This window comes from Lipotes vexillifer, unplaced genomic scaffold (assembly GCF_000442215.2).
Source record: "Lipotes vexillifer unplaced genomic scaffold, Lipotes_vexillifer_v1.1 scaffold525, whole genome shotgun sequence".
Classification (NCBI taxonomy): Eukaryota; Metazoa; Chordata; class Mammalia; order Artiodactyla; family Lipotidae; genus Lipotes; species Lipotes vexillifer.
Window position 1 is genome coordinate 536,222 of NW_006786891.1, and position 16,313 is coordinate 552,534.

Genomic DNA, 16,313 nt, shown 5'->3' on the forward strand with positions numbered 1-16,313 from the left:
AAGAGCGGACAGGCTTTGGTGAAGAATTGGTAGGGTGGGCGAAAGAGAGAGGGGTGGTGGGTGGGACCTGGGTTCTGAATATTCACATGTTGAATGCTTCGTGTTTCTGTGTGTGTGTGTGTGTGTGTGTGTGTGTGTGTGTGTGCGTGTGTGTCTCAGACTCCTCCCCTGCTGACAGCGGTATGCCCTGATGATGGGGCAGTGTGCTCAGTGTGCATTTTCATTTATTTTACAAATAAAAACTGAGGCACAGAGAAGAAAGAAGGAATGATTAGTGTATGAAGTGGTGTTTGAGATACTTATTTTTTCTCCTTATCCAAATCTGTTCCCATTCCTGTGGTAGATTGGTTAAAGGCCATCGATTCCTCCCTTCTCTATTCATACCCCTTTGTGATGCGACTTTGCTCTTCTTACTCAGAGCTCTTTGAATCTGGGCTGGGCTTGTGACTCGATTTGGCCAATAGAATGCAGTATATGGGGTGCTTTGCAGTTTCTGAGGCTAGGCCTCAAGAGATTGTATCTTCTGCCTTGGCTCTCTTGGAACACTGCTGCCAGACCACCATGTAAACTGGTCTGGCCTACCAGTGGATTAAAAGCTGCGTGGGGAAGAACCATGGCACTTAGCCCTCAGCCAGTACTAACTGCCAGGCCTCGGAGTGACCTTCCAGCTGAATGCTGCTCACGAGTGATTCAAGGTAAAATCATCAGATGAATCCACTCAGCCAGCCACAGAACTGTGAGAAATAATGAATTATTGCTGTTTCAAGCCACTGAATTTTTGGCGGTGGTTGTTATGCAGCAATAGATAACTAAAACAACTTCTCTGCTCCTGTTACCAGTAAATGGCTTCACTGTCTACCTGGTTGTTTATGCCAATTCCCTTTCCCACACATCTCACATTTAATCTGCCGCCAGGTCCTAAATACAAATCAAATGCCGGTACTTTCCACTTTCCCCACTGCTATGACATGATTTCTGGTCCTCTTCATCTCTCACCTGGATTTATTTATTTATTTATTTATTGTGGTACGCGGGCCTCTCACTGCTGTGGCCTCTCCCGTTGCGGAGCACAGGCTCCGGACGCGCAGGCTCAGCGGCCATGGCTCACGGGCCCAGCCACTCCGCGGCATGTGGGATCTTCCCAGACCGGGGCATGAACCCACGTCTGCTGCATCGGCAGGCGGACTCTCAACCACTGCGCCACCAGGGAAGACCCTCACCTGGATTTTTAAAGCAATTTCTGATGGTTCCCTATCTCCTTTCTCCCTGCTCCCTACTCGTTGCATCCCATCTATCACACCCACCACAGTCAGAGCTATTCTTCTTACATGCATATGTAACCAGGTTTACTCCATTGCTTCAAACCTTTTGCTTGCAAGGTAATTTCCCAAACCTCTAACATGATATACAAGGCCTTAGGCCATCTAGTCTCTGCCTTTCTTCCCAGCCCTGTCTTCCACCACTCCTCCCATGAACCCTATGTTTCTAGAGCTGCTTTACATGTTCTGGTGACTTTCTGGCACCTGCTCCAGCTTCCCTGTTATGTGAGGCAACCCACTGAAGGGGTGAGAGAAAAACGCTTGACCTGCCAACATATCTGCATTCCTAGGCTGTCCATGAGGGATGCACACTGGAGTGTAGATCTGAACCTTGTAAAGATTTGAACATTCCAAGTACAATCCACACTTAGGCTACTACCTTTTTTTTTTCTTCTTTCTTTCTTTTCTTATATTGAAGTATAGTTGATTTACAACGAGGCTACTACTTTTCTAAGTGACTGATTCTCATTCATTAAAAAGCATCACTTTTATATTTCATATAAAAACTAGGAGCTAGAGAAGGCTGATTGCTCTGGCAACTAGAAAAGATTTAAGGTAATTTTGTTTGTAGCACTCTTAACCACAAATGGTGTTCACCAAGCAACCATGATTCTGGGGTCTAATAGAAAGAGCCCTGGACTTGGAATCAGACAGACCTGGTATCTGGTTCTGCCATTTACCAGATGTGTGACCTTGGAAAGTCACTTAAACTTTCTGACCTCTGTTTGCTCATTTATAAAGAGGGGATGGCAATCCATACCTTGTATGATTGTATTGAGGACTAAATGAGACAAAAGATGTGAATGAGCCCAGTATATTTTAAAGTCTTAATGATTATAATTGTTAGTCAATCTGATCTAAGACAAAAGGTAGCGTTTTGTCTTTCTTCCTATTCTTACTTGGCATTTGGATCTGGAAGTGAAGACAGTCCAATGTAGTATGATTAGTTTTGTATTCTCTCTGGTGGTCACCTGCTAGTCAATAGGAAGGCACAAATGACACAGCCCAAATGTCAGATATGGCCTCCCTCCCCCTTTAAGATCTAAAAGCAGTGAGCTTGAACCTCGATTTTTACATTGATTTTTACATTTGATAACCCTTGTAAGTTGGAAGACCTCCTGGAGATTTCCGCAAATTCCGCGAGGGCTTGTGCTCTCTTGTCTCTGCCTCTACTCTCCTTTTTCAACTCAGAAAAACAAAGCCCATTGCTCAATTTTCCCACTCACTCATCCTTACAACTCCTCTCTCAGAAAGCATTCCTGAGTGTAATGGCCTTTACTGAAGTCTTGAGAGTCACAGAAATTGGTTACATTATATGTGTAACAAACAGCTTCTCCCATTTAATGCATTCCAGTGTTTAAACACCCTTTGTACACCTGCCATGGGAGGGTTTCTTCTGACCCTTTATCCATGTAGCACCTACCCTTACAATGATTTTCTTACTCATCTTTTTCCTTTCCTCCCCCCAGCTCTCTTTATTACCTCTCTCACCCATATTGCTAAGTGAATTCCAAATTCTTTTCCTTTTTTTGCACAGAGCAAGTTGGTGTCTCCCTTCTCCTCTCACACTTACATATCCACACTCCTCAAGGTCCTAAGTAGGACAAAAGGACCTCTGAACATTAGGGTCTACCTTTCTTGGAAGGCAGTTGTGGTTAAGAAAATAGCATTTTTTGTTCTGTTATAACCACAGTGTTTCCTACTTATTGAGGGCTTACTATGTGCCTGGCTTACTATGTGCCTGTCAGGTGCTTTCCGGTAGCTATATCTCATTTTCTTATTTGATCTTCACAACATTATTGCTCTTTCTACAAATGAGCATGAGGTGCATGTGTCAGAAAAATGGGGTAATTTACATAAGATCACACAGCAAGTAAGTGTGTAGAACAAGGATTGAAAACCATATCTGTCTGGCTCCAAGTCTGTGCTCTGTTCACTTTAATACATGGCCTTCCAGGGAAGAAGGAGAAAGTGATGTGAAGACCTGAGGCAATGTAAACACAATACCATCTTTTCTCATATTGTCTCTCAACTCTAAAAGGATGGTTTTATGTGTTATCTCATTATTCTTGTGAAGAATGAATAATCATGATCATGACACCCATTTTGAAATGAGGAAACTAAGGCCTTATGGGAGAAAGGGAGTGAGGGAGCAGGCAGTGCAGGATATTTGATTTTAAGATCACAGAGGCACTAGTTCTGTGTGATTAAGAAGTTCAAGGTATGACCATGGGAGGTAATGTGAAGAGGAGACCAAGGACTGAGGGATCAGGAAACCACATGGCTACCGAAGGCACCAGGAGGATGGCAAGACAGGGCTAATGAGAATGACCATGAGCCAGGGGCTGAAATCTTCAATGCATAGGAGCACTTGGAGGTCAATCATGTCCTTGATGAGGAAGGGTGGAAGGTGGTATGGCTGGAGACCAAAGGAGAAGGAATTTTTGTACAAGTGTGGAAGTGGCAATGCCGACCCCACCTCCTGGTCCTGTGGTGTATGGGGAGTGAGAAGCCTTCCTGCAGAGGGTTACAGGAGGAGTCCTGGAGGAGGGTCAAGCTTTAACAAAGGTAAAGAAGTAACCTGAGTACTCTCTGAAGAAGCAGAGGGTGTAGGAGAGTTTGTTGACAAAAGAACAGGATTCTAGAGGGCACAGTGGAAGGGCTGCCAGGATGAGGACAGTGGGGAGGTGAGTGAAAGGGAGTGGGTGGAGAAGCTCAGAACAGTTCAAGGATGAGGCTGAGGGAGAAGTCAGACAACCAGAGGGGCTGTCTACTGGGTGGTTCCTCGGGCCATAGAGACAAATTGTAGATCAGGTCACAATGGAATGTGGGAAAAAATTGTTTTGGTATATGACTCAGGCCTCTAAGATTTAAAAAAATTGAATTATAGTTAATTTACAATGTTGTGTTAGTTTCAAGTATACAGCAAAGTGATTCTGATATATATATATATATATACACACACATATATTCTTTTTCAAGACTTCTAAGATTTGAGAAGGGGGAAGAGTATGGGGAGGGATGATGATTCTAAACCAAAGCTGGCAGCTGGCTCCTGTGACCCCAGGAAGACTTGAAGTCCAGGTCCACGTGTGAGGGTGGGGTGCTAATCACCACTTATACCTGCCTTCTCTGACAGAGTTGGGACTTCCTAATGACCAGGCAAGAACATTTTCTCAGTCCAGGCTACTGCTGGTAATGGGGAGCCATTGAAAATGTTTTGTTTCTGTTTGTTTCTTCAGGGTTGATGGTAACATGGTGACATTTAGAACAATCACTCAGGCTGCCAACATAGAGGATGGATTGGAGAGTGGAGGCAGGGAGACCCATTAGGAGGCTGTTGCATTAGTTCAGGCAAGAAGTGATGAGGCCTGAACCAGGGCGAGAGCAGTGGAGACGGAGAAGAGGGGAAGGGATAGGATATGTTACGGAGGCATCATCACCAGGCTGATGGGATGTAGGGTGTGAAGGAGTGCATAGGGTAGAGAACAATGCCCAGGTTTCTGGCTTCGTTTCCACCTGTAGACAGCCGTCCAGATTCTGCCTCTCTACCCGGGCTTTTGTGAGGATGAAGCAGTATAACGACAGGGAAGTGCTTTAGAAATGGCAAAGGTACAAATCCATCATCACCTACATGATCATCGAAGCTCTCTGATCACCCTAGTAAGTTCAGTGTATGGAACGAGGCGTGAGAATTAAGATAAATCACGATAGTCACCCAGATATTGGGGAGCTCCCGGGCCCCCAAGATACCTCGGATTTCCTACACCTGCCCAGAGCTGGGGGCCGGGCGAATAGGGACTCCGCCCCTGGGCGGGGCATGGGTGGGCCCTGGACGCGGTGGTGGCCCAGCCCAGCTGCAGCCCGAGCCTCAGCCCGAAGTCGCTGCGGTGGGGACCAGACCCGCCCCGCACCGCCCTGCTCCGCGAACCCACTGCGCCTTTTGCCGCCCGCCGCCAGGTCCAGCGGTTCTGCGGCGCTGCCAGGGAGCTAGCCGCTCGTCCTCACCCGGAGTCCCAGGTAAGGGGCGCGGCCCGGCAGCCCGCCCGAGGAGGATCTGGGACCGATTCCCGGCGCAGGGCGCTGGGGACAGTGAGTGGGCGTTGAGAAGGAGCACAGGGCAGCGGAGGGAACACCAAGGAGAAGGGGCCAGGCGAGGCCACTAAGGAGGGGCACCGCGGCAGTGAAGGGGCGCGTAGCCTGGGGAGGGGGCGCTGAGGAGCGTCTACCCGGGCTGTGAGGGCCGCAAGGAGGGCTCCAAAGGCAGGGGCAGAGGGATTGGGGGAACGAGAAAGAGGGCGCCGGGGCTGGGGAAAAGGATGAGCGGCAATTGGAGCGCAGTGAGGGCTCGTTGAGGGGGAAACGGAGGAGGGGGATGGGGGGAGAAGTAAGGAGGGAGCTGAGAGGGACAGTGCGGGAAGAGGGTACCAGTGAGCCGAGGGGCGGGGAAGGAGGTGCTGAAGCGAGAGGACTGAGAGGAACGCGGGAAGGGAGGCGTGGAAGTGAAGAGCTAAGGGGAGGGGACTGGCCGGCGGGGGTCGTTTCGAGCTGGAGAGGAGTGAGATGATGAGGGGAAGGGGCGCTGGGCAGAAAGGAGGTGCTGGGCCGGGAGAAGGTAAAGTGAGTGTGGTGTGGTGCCGGAGCCCAGGTGGGTCTAGGCAAGGGGGGTAACCTGAGTGCGGGAGAGGGATGGGGCTTGGAGTTGGGAAGCTTGGGAGAATGGGAAGGTGGGAGGCAAGGCTGGGTCTACCCAGGCTGCAGAGAAGGGGGGTGGGGAGCTGATGGAGGGAGAGAGCCAAGGCCTTGGCACCTGACTTCTGGCTAGGGGTGGCGCATGGAGAGGCATTGGAATAGAGCAAGGGGTTGGCAGCCGGGAGTGGAGGAACTGTTGGGGAACCTGGAGAGTTTAAGCTGGTAGATGGGCTGGGTCATGGTGCAGAGGAAGTCAGGTGTGGGTTGTGGTGTGGGAGTGGGAAGATGATTGGGGTCCAGAGTGGAGTCCAAGGGCATCTAGCTGGTAGCTGTGTCTTAGCTCCTCAGAAGGCTGAGGAGGGGGCGCAGGCACTGGACCTGTTACACTGCTACCTGGGGTCAGAGACAAGAAGAGAATCGTTGACAGAGAAATTCATCCACAGGCTGACTCTGTTCTGGAGTCCAAGTGTGGAAGAGATTTTAGGGAGGGAGGTGGCAGCTAATAGAGGTGTGGAGGGGAGTGGGAGAAGGGCAGGGCCATCCATCCCAGCTTCTTGGAATCCAGATGGAAAAGGGTGGGGGATAGTAAAAGGAGTTGGATGTGTGTGTGTGTGTGTGTGTGTGTGTGTGTGTGTGTGTGTGTGTGTGTGTGTGTTTGCTCACCTGTTCTGAGCCTATAAAGGGAGGAAGACAATGGAAGTCCGTGAAAAGCCCTGTCTGTGGTACTGGGAAGCCCTGATGCTGTGTTTGCCCTAGCAAAGACATTCTGCCAGAGGATGGTGGGTCAGGGAAGACTTCCTGGTCATGAAGGATTTAGCTAGCCACAGAGGAAAGAATGTTCCTATCAGAGGAAACAGTATGGAAGCAGGCAAAAATATAAAATGATCTCCAGTCCAAGAAATAAATCTCCAGTTTCTTAAGGATTACAATATGAAGGGAGACACCAGCAACCTATAGAGGATGTTTAAGAAGGTTTCTCCTCTAAGCTGGAAATCCTATGGTTTCTCTTCATCTCCCCAGAGTACAGCACAGGGCCTGGCACACAGTAGGTGCTCAATGAATGTTGAGTGAATGACTAATTGAGCTGTGGCTGTGCTCCTGCCTCTCTCATGTACTGGTTTTAATTCTTCCAATAGTTTGCCTGGAAGTCACTTTATTAACTCATTTTATAGATAAGGAAACTGAGGCCCAGGGTGCGATCTGCCTAAGGTTACGCAATTGCTTCGAGAGCCAGGGCTCAGCCCAGGTGTCTCTGACTTTGTCTTGTGCTCTTTCCTTCAGAAGAGAAGTTCATCCATTTACTTCTTCACTACATGTATTCAGTTGATCTCTTCTTGCTGGATTTTAAGGCTGTCTCCTCTTCCCTCCTCTTTCCTGCCTGAAGTCGGGTTCTTCCTTAGATGCTTATCAGACTCAAAGTGTTGTTTGTTTTTCACACCAACCCTTGGAGGAGCCACTTCCTTCTTTCCCCCAGCCTGGGACCAGATATGACTTCCCTGGGCCTTCATCCGTATTGCTTGTCACGAAGACAGTGAGCTACCCAGCTCTGTCATTTATGTGACTGTCAAAAAAGAGAGGGAAGATCTGATTGATGCTTATCTGACAAATGCAGTTCTGCAGACATCACCTGTGCCTTGACCTGTCTGCTCAGATCTGCCTCAGGCAGCTGCCTGCTGGGGTGGTTTTTACTTCTCTTCCGAATGTCTGTGTAGCCCCTGCCCCACTCTTGAGAAGATCCCCTTGGGGGCGTCCACATGAACCTGCCTTCCAACTGTACCTCTCTGCTCTTCCTGTTTTCATACCACCTTCTGGGAAAGCTATGCTGTGTGCACATAAACAAATGTTGACAGTACAGTATGGCAAGTGCTAGGAAAGAGATCTCAGGGTGCTGGGGATGCTTTTCTACTCACCCTAAAATTGTTGTAGTTTTTATTTTCCCTAATCCCAGTCCAATCTGGGGGTAATCAGATGACAGAAGTTCTAGTAATGATGCTCCAACTGACTTGCTGTATGACCTTTGACAAATCACTGCTCTTTGTGGAGCCTCAATTTTTTTTTACCTGAAAATGAAGGGGAGTGGATCAGACCAGGAGCTGAAACTATTTTTTACTCTTGCCTTGCACCTATAGCAGACATAGCTAATAAAGGCAGGCACTTTTCCAACTGATTCTATGCAAGGCCAGGTGTTTTCTCCACACAGTGTAGGTATGAAGCACCCTTATATACATTTTCTTTTTTTTTAATTAATTTATTTTTTATACAGCAGGTTCTTATTAGTTATGTATTTTGTACATATTAGTGTATATATGTCAATCCTATCTCCCAATTCATCATACCACCACCCTCACTCCGCTTTCCCCCCTTGGTGTCTATACATTTATTCTCTACATCTGTGTCTCTATTTCTGCCTTGCAAACCGGTTCACCTGTAACATTTTTCTGGATTCCACATATATGCGTTAATATATGATATTTGTTTTTTCTTTCTGACTTACTTCACTCTGTTATGACCGTCTCTAGGTCCATCCATGTCTCTACAAATGACCCAATTCCATTCCTTTTTATGGCTGAGTAATGTTCCATTGTATATATGTACCACATCCTCTTTATCCGTTCATCTGTCAATGGGCATTTAGGTTGCTTCCATGACTTGGCTATTATAAATAGTGCTGCAGTGAACACTGGGGTGCATGTGTCTTTTTGAATTATGGTTTTCCCTGGGTATATGCCCAGTAGTAGGATTGCTGGGTCATATGGTAATTCTATTTTTAGTTTTTTAAGGAACCTCCATACTGTTCTCTATAGTGGCTGTATCAATTTATATTCCCACCAACAGTGCAAGAGGGCTCCCTTTTCTCCACACCCTCTCCAGCATTTATTGTTTGTAGACTTTCTGATGATGCCCATTCTAACTGGTGTGAGGTGATACCTCATTATACTTTTGATTTGCATTTCTCTAATAATTAGTGATGTTGAGCATCTTTTCATGTGCCTCTAGGCCATCTGTATGTCTTCTCTGGAGAAATGTCTGTTTAGGTCTTCTGCCCATTTTTTGATTGGGTTGTTTGTTTTTTTTAATATTGAGCTACATGAGCTGTTTATATATTTTGGAGATAAATCCTTTGTCCGATGATTCATTTGCAAATATTTTCTCCCATTCTGAGGGTTGTCTTTTTGTCTTGTTTATAGTTTCTTTTGCTGTGCAAAAGCTTTTAAGTTTCATTAGGTCCCTTTTGTTTATATTTGTTTTTATTTCCATTACTCTAGGAGGTGGGTCAAAAAAGATCTTGCTGTGATTTATGTCAAAGAGTGTTCTTCCTCTGTTTTCCTCTAAGAGTTTTATAGTGTCCAGTCTTACATTTAGGTCTTTAATCCATTTTGAGTTTATTTTTATGTATGGTGTTAGGGAGTGTTCTAATTTCATTCTTTTACATGGCTGTCCAGTTTTTCCAGTTTTTCCAGTTTCTTATTGAAGAAACTGTCTTTTCTCCATCGTATATCCTTGTCTCCTTTGTCATAGATTTGTTGACCATAAGTGTGTGGGTTAACCTCTTGGCTTTCTATCCTGTTCCATTGATCTATATTTCTGTTTTTATGCTAGTACCATATTGTCTTGATTATTGTAGCTTTGTGGTATAGTCTGAAGTCAGGGAGTCTGATTCCTCCAGCTCTGTTTTTTTCCCTCAAGATTGCTTTTGCTATTCGGGGTCTTTTGTGTCTCCATACAAATAAGATTTTTTGTTCTACTTCTGTAAAAAATGCCATTGGTAATTTGATAGGGATTGCATTGAATCTGTAGATTGCTTTGGTTAGTACAGTCATTTTCACAATATTGATTCTTCCATTCCAAGAACATGGTATATCTCTCCATCTGTTTGTGTCATCTTTGATTTCTTTCATCAGTGTCTTATAGTTTTCTGAGTACAGGCCTTTTACCTCCTTAGGTAGGTTTATTCCTAGGTATTTTATTCTTTTTGTTGCAATGGTGAGTGGGATTGTGTCCTTAATTTCTCTTTCTGATCTTTCATTTTTAGTGTATAGGGATGCAAGATATTTCTGTGCATTAATTTTGTATCCTGCAACGTTACCACATTCATTGATTAGCTCTAGAAGTTTTCTGGTGGCATCCTTAGGGTTATCTATGTATATAGTATCATGTCATCTGCAAACAGTGACAGTTTTACTTCTTCTTTTCCTACATTTTCTTTTTTAAAAATCACAGCAGCCTTCTGCAGTCGGTAATGTGATCATATCATAGATGAGGATACTGAAGCTCAGAGTTTAGGTGACTTGTCCAAGTTCATACATTGAGTTACTGGGAAAGCTGGGACCAGTAGCCAGGCTTTTTGTTATGATAAAGCTGCCACTCTAAAATCCCTTCTAATTCCAGTAATCTAAGAGTGCAAACAGCTGCATCAGAAAAATGAAAACCAATAATACAACATTCACATCAATAGTCTGGCACATGGCAAATGTTCAATAAATGTTTACTGAAAGGAGTAACATGCCCAAGGATTTACTCTAGGTTCATTGTTGACAGAGTATAAGGATGGATAAAACTCAGCTGAATCCAGAAGGAGAGACAGACAGTTAATTGTAAAACAGGCTCAAATTATGGAGCCCAGATCAGGGAGAGGGCACTTGAACAAGATTTGACTGCAGAAGTGAATTAAAAAGCCAGTGAACTAGTATTTATTGAGTACCTCCCATAGATCAAGAAATCATGCCAGATTATTTACATATGGTAACTGCTCACTCTGTTGGTACCATAGCTCAGTGAAGTAGGTGGTATTTTCTCTGTTGTAAGGTAAAATGCTGTGGCTTAGAGAGCTGATATTACTTACCCAAGAATTCAGCTGAAGAATAGAGCAGGAATTTTGACCTCTCCCATATTACTTCATGGTACTAGGTCTAGTCTCAGCTGTTAGTTGTGACGCTTGGGCAAATCCTTATAATTTCTAGCCCTCAGTTCCCTTCTTGATCCAATGGGGATAGTAATCTTTGTCCTTCCAGTTTTATCTCCCAGGTCTATCTAGAGTATAAAATAAGATAAAGGAAATTGAGGTAAGGATCAAATCTGTGTTTCAGTAGAGTTATTCTTTGACCAGGGGTTCCATTTCTAGGAATGTCTCCTAAGGAAATAAATAGGAAAGAGAACAAATATGTAAAGAAATGGTCACTGCAACTTAATTTTTATAATTAAGAACAGAAAAATAAATATATGACTTTAAACAACTGGTCATATCACACAACCATAGGATGGAATAAAGTGTAGTCAATTGAAATCATATTTACGAAGAATTTTTAAAGTCTCAGTATATGATATAATATTAAGTGAAAAGGAGCAGGTTACAAAACTAATTATCTCAGCTATTAAAATATACTTGGAAGATATAGACTTGAATGTATTGTATGTTATCATTTATATATATATATATATTTATAAAGTATGAACAGACCTCTGTGCTTATATATGCAAAGAATATCTTTGAAAGATACATAAATCGTTAACATGTTTGCCTCTGGGGAGAGGAACTAGAGACTGGGCATCAGGGGTGGAAGCAAGACTTACTTTGCACTATAAACCTTTAGGTTCCATATTACCTTCTTTTTATGCTAAAAGTTAAGAAAATAATGCAAATTGCAGATGGTGATAAAGTAATACTTGCAAATAGTAAAGTTTGTCTGAATTATTTTCAGTGTGTGTATTACCCTTTTTTTTAAAAATACTAATTACTGGTTTATTGTAAAAGTGTAAAGGATACAACTCAGGAACAGCCAGATGGAAGAGATGCATAGGGCAGGGTAGGGGGAAAGGGTGTCTTGGAGCTTCCAGGGTCTCTCCTAGCACATCAACGTGATCACCAACCTGGAAGATCTCCATACCGCTTTGGTTAGGGTTTTTTACAAAGATTTCATTACTGTAGGCATGATTGATTAAGTCATTGGCCTTTAGTCATCAACTTAATCTCCAGCCCTTCTCCCTTCCCCAGAGGTTAGGGGGTGGTGCTGAAAGTTCCAACCCTCTAATCATGTGGTTGGTGCCTCTGGCAACCAGCCCCCACTCTGAGGCTGTCCTGGAGCCCCAGCCACCAGGCATCTCATCAGCGCACAACAAGACACTTATCACTTGCACTTCCAGAGGTTGCAAAGGTTTCAGGAGCTCTGCCTGGAACCAGGAACCCAGACCAAATACATGTCTTTTATTATATCACAATATCAGTGCTCAATAAATGGGAACTGTTATATGGTTATTGTCACCATCATATCTCTCATGGGAAATAACGAGTACCTGACAAGTATTTGCTGGTAATATTAAGGCCTAGGTATACTACAATGTATTACTTTTTAAATTAAATAATAAGGTATAATTTCAAAATAGATGGCACTCTGGTGCGTGAAAAAATAAAGGAGGAAATAAACTTCAAATGTTAACAGTGGCAGTTTCTGAGTGGATGCCATGTTTGGTAATTTAAAATTTTCTGTTTTACATTCTTGTGTTTTTTTCTAACATTTTGTAATGGATATGTACTTTCAAAGATGAGATTTTCTTTTGTAAACAAACAAAGATGACTAACAGTAGAGTGGAGGATGGTATGAGGTCGTTGTGATTGCTTCCCTTGTTTTGACTTGCTGTTTTGGCCTTTTTTTTTTTTTTTTTTTCCAAACTCAGCTTAGGAGCTACCCCTACAGGAGCCTCTCCTTGCCCACCATGCCTCCAGGTTGGGTTAGATACTTCTTATGGGCTTCCTCAGCCAAGGCTTCCCTCTGTCTTATCACTTATCCACTGCTTTGTTACTCTGTGTTTGTGAGTATTTTACTCTAATCTGTGGCCACTCAGAGGTCAGACACCATGTCTGATTCATACTTGTATTCCTTGTGCCCGGCACAGGGCTTGACCCAGAACAATGTGTTCAGTAAATATTTGCTGAAGGAATGAATGGGAGGAGCTGGGCTCCACCCCAATCCTGAGACAACATTTGGGGCAGGTGCAGTGAGGGGGTGACTCTGAGTAGTGTGTATTTCCTCAGTGATGCTGGGGCGTGGAGTGAGTGTATGCAGGGCGGTGTGACCATTAAAAGTTAGGTGATCCAGGGTGACACTGGAGGTGTGTTCCTGAGTGACCACAGGTCTCTCCTGCAGATGGCTTCAGTGACTGATGGTAAAGCCGGAGTCAAAGATGCTTCTGACCAGAATTTTGACTACATGTTCAAACTGCTCATCATCGGCAACAGCAGTGTTGGCAAAACATCCTTCCTCTTCCGCTATGCTGACGACACCTTCACCCCAGCCTTCGTCAGCACCGTGGGTATTGACTTTAAGGTGAAGACAGTCTACTGCCATGAGAAGCGAGTGAAGCTGCAGATTTGGGTGAGTCCTGGGCATCTTGGGTAGAAGTGTCCCAAGAGCTGACTCGTTTGCTGGTACAAAGGCTGGGTGGTGAGGCCAGTTTAGAACTTCTGAGTTTTATGACATTAGGCACCAGTGCTATTGTGTATCTGGCCCCTGGCCTATCCCTTGTTGGTTTTATACAGTTTTGCTCTCCTCTGGGAACTCAGGTGCTTCTGCTGCTTAACTGTCCAAAAGGTTTTATCCTGGCTTATATGGATGAGTAACCAAAAATCTGGGTTTTGGAGTTATAGACCTGGATTCAGATTTCAGTTCTGCCAGTAACTAGTCATGGAACCTTGACTAAATTACTTAACCTCTCTGGGCCACGCTTTCCTTTTTGGGGATTATAATAGCATCTATGTCATGGGGTTGTTGGGTGCTTAGCATAGTTCCCGGAACATAATAAATGCACAATAAATGTTAGCTACTGTATCCATAATCTATCACTCTGTAATCACTTCAAAACTTGATGGCTTAAAACAGCAATAATAATTCGTTAACACACAGTTGCTGTGGATCAAATATTTGGGAGTGGCTTGGTTTCTGGCTTGTGGTCTCTTATGAGGTTGCTGCCAGATGTTGGCTTAGGTTACAGTCATCTGAAGGCTTGAGTGGGCCTGGAGGATTACCTTCCATGGTGGCTTACTCACATCTCTGGCACTGGCTTTAGCAGGAGACCTTCATTCCTTTCCACGTGGATCTTTCCACAGATCTGCTTCACTCCACAGAGTGTCTTCATGGCATCTCCTAGGGGGAGGGATCCAAGAAACCAAACAGGAAGTGGCAGTGTCTCTTATTAGAGTATTCTATTGGTCACTGATTCAATGTAGGAGGAAACTACACAAGGGTATGAATCCTGGGAGGTGGGGATCATTGGAGACTATCTTGGAACTTGGCCACCACAGCTACTATTCTTGGTATTTACCAGTGGTACTAATAAAATTTATATGTATTTGAGATGATATAGCAACATGTACATCACATACTTTTCTATACTTAATTAGCACTGGGATTAGAAATTTTAGAAATTTGTGATTTAAAGTATTCAAAACATATTTATTATCAGTCCACTCAACATTAATACATTGTACATATATGTTATTAGTATAGTCTGTATACAGTACTTTTCTTTTTACAAATTATTTCCATTTGTTGATACTATCTCACAATCAACCCCATGGGACAGATATTCAGAGAGTAATTAATTTGCCTTAGGTTGACCACGCAGCTACAAAATGGGATTCCAACTCAAATCTTCTGATTCTAAAGTATGTGCTCTTTTCTCTACACTGTGCAACTAGGTCTTATAGAGCTCATATTTTCATTTGTGATCATGTTAAGTATTACTTTATATAGAGATAAAAGTTCATTTTGTTTATTTAGTCTCTATTAAAAGCATTGAGGAATCAAACCATTAGAAATGCAAGAAGCTACGCATTCCATTTAGTTCATTGGTTCTAGAAGTGTGGTCTCCAGATCAGCAACGTCAGCATCACTCGGAATTTGTTAGAAATGCATAATCTCAGGTCCCTCCTCAGACCCAAAGAATCAGAAACTCTGGGGTACAGTCCAACAATCTGTGTTATAACAAGTCTTCCAGGTGTTTTTGTTTTGTTTTGTTTTGTTTTTTTGCGATACGCGGGCCTCTCACTGTTGCGGCCTCTCCCATTGCGGAGCACAGGCTCCGGATGTGCAGGCTCAGCGGCCATGGCTCACGCGCCCAGCCGCTCCGCGGCACGTGGGATCTTCCCGGACCGGGGCACGAACCCGCATACCCTGCATCGGCAGGTGGACTCTCAACCACTGTGCCACCAGGGGAGCCCTTCCAGGTGGTTTTGAGGTTGGCTAAAATTAAAGAACCACTGATCTAGTTTAGCTACCTCATGGTGAGAATCAATAAGCATTTATTAAGTACCTGTTCTGTGCCCAGTGCTTCCATTTATGTAGTCTGACATCCTCCCTGCAGCCAGTGCACAGAGGGGGCTGAAAGAAAAGGATATTTGGGGCATGGTGAGCAATACAGTGAAAATGGAGCAAGGCTGTGAAAGAGCAGGGAGGGGATGCTGAGAGAGAAATTTGCTGGAGAGGCTGTCAGGTGGTGGCTTGGGAGTCAGGGAGACCTTGGACAACAAATAGAAGGTTTTTGAAATGGGCCAGAGGGCACATGTCTGTTTATTCCTTAGGGCACTGAAGAAACTTACTAGAGTTTATTCTTGTCTTTGTATATAAAATAAATATTTACTAATATTTACCATATGAATTGACATGGATATCTTCATTTGATCTCCACATTTGGTGCTCACAGATCCTACACTCAAAAAATCTTCAGGTGGGAGGAGATACTCTTCCCTTTAAGGGGTTGGCAGTAGTGGCTCCCTCACTCTTTTATTCATCATCAGCCCATTGTGAGCTTTTGCAGTTTTCCTGTGCTTAGTTAAGTGGATTTATTGATTGTACTACCTCATTTTAACTAAATGAACCCCCATGATGGATATGTGGATTTAAAAGAGTCCTACCAAGAAACCTCTGATTGAAGACTATATTAATTATAGTAAAGCCTAAGTGAGCACAGAAAATGGCTAGACTGATATCTCCCTGACACCTAGCACAAGTTCATTGTCAGCCATGTTTTGAGGTAAAATCAATGACAATCTAATTAGATCTGACATAGTCAATCACACTGCTTTTGCTAAAAAAAAGTTAGTGGGCTTCCCTGGTGGCGCAGTGGTTGAGAGTCCGCCTGCCGATGCAGGGGACACGGGTTCGTCCCCTGGTCCGGGAAGATGCCACATACCGCGGAGCGGCTGGGCCCGTGAGCCATGGCCGCTGAGCCTGCGCATCCGGAGCCTGTGAACGGGAGAGGCCACAACAGAGAGAGGCCCGCATACCGCAAAAAAAAAAAAAAAAAAAA

General features: G+C 44.3%; 1 protein-coding gene across 1 annotated transcript in view; it reads left to right on the top strand.

Moving 5' to 3' along the window:
* Nucleotides 1-5,259: 5,259 nt before the first annotated feature.
* Nucleotides 5,260-16,313, top strand: part of RAB3B (RAB3B, member RAS oncogene family) — a 66,268-nt gene continuing 55,214 nt past the window's right edge. Inside the window, exons 1-2 of the mRNA XM_007459617.1 lie at nt 5,260-5,339; nt 13,154-13,381. Of these exons, the coding sequence (XP_007459679.1) occupies nt 13,154-13,381 (228 nt within the window). The 5' untranslated portion in view covers nt 5,260-5,339. The remainder of the gene's footprint in view (nt 5,340-13,153; nt 13,382-16,313) is intronic.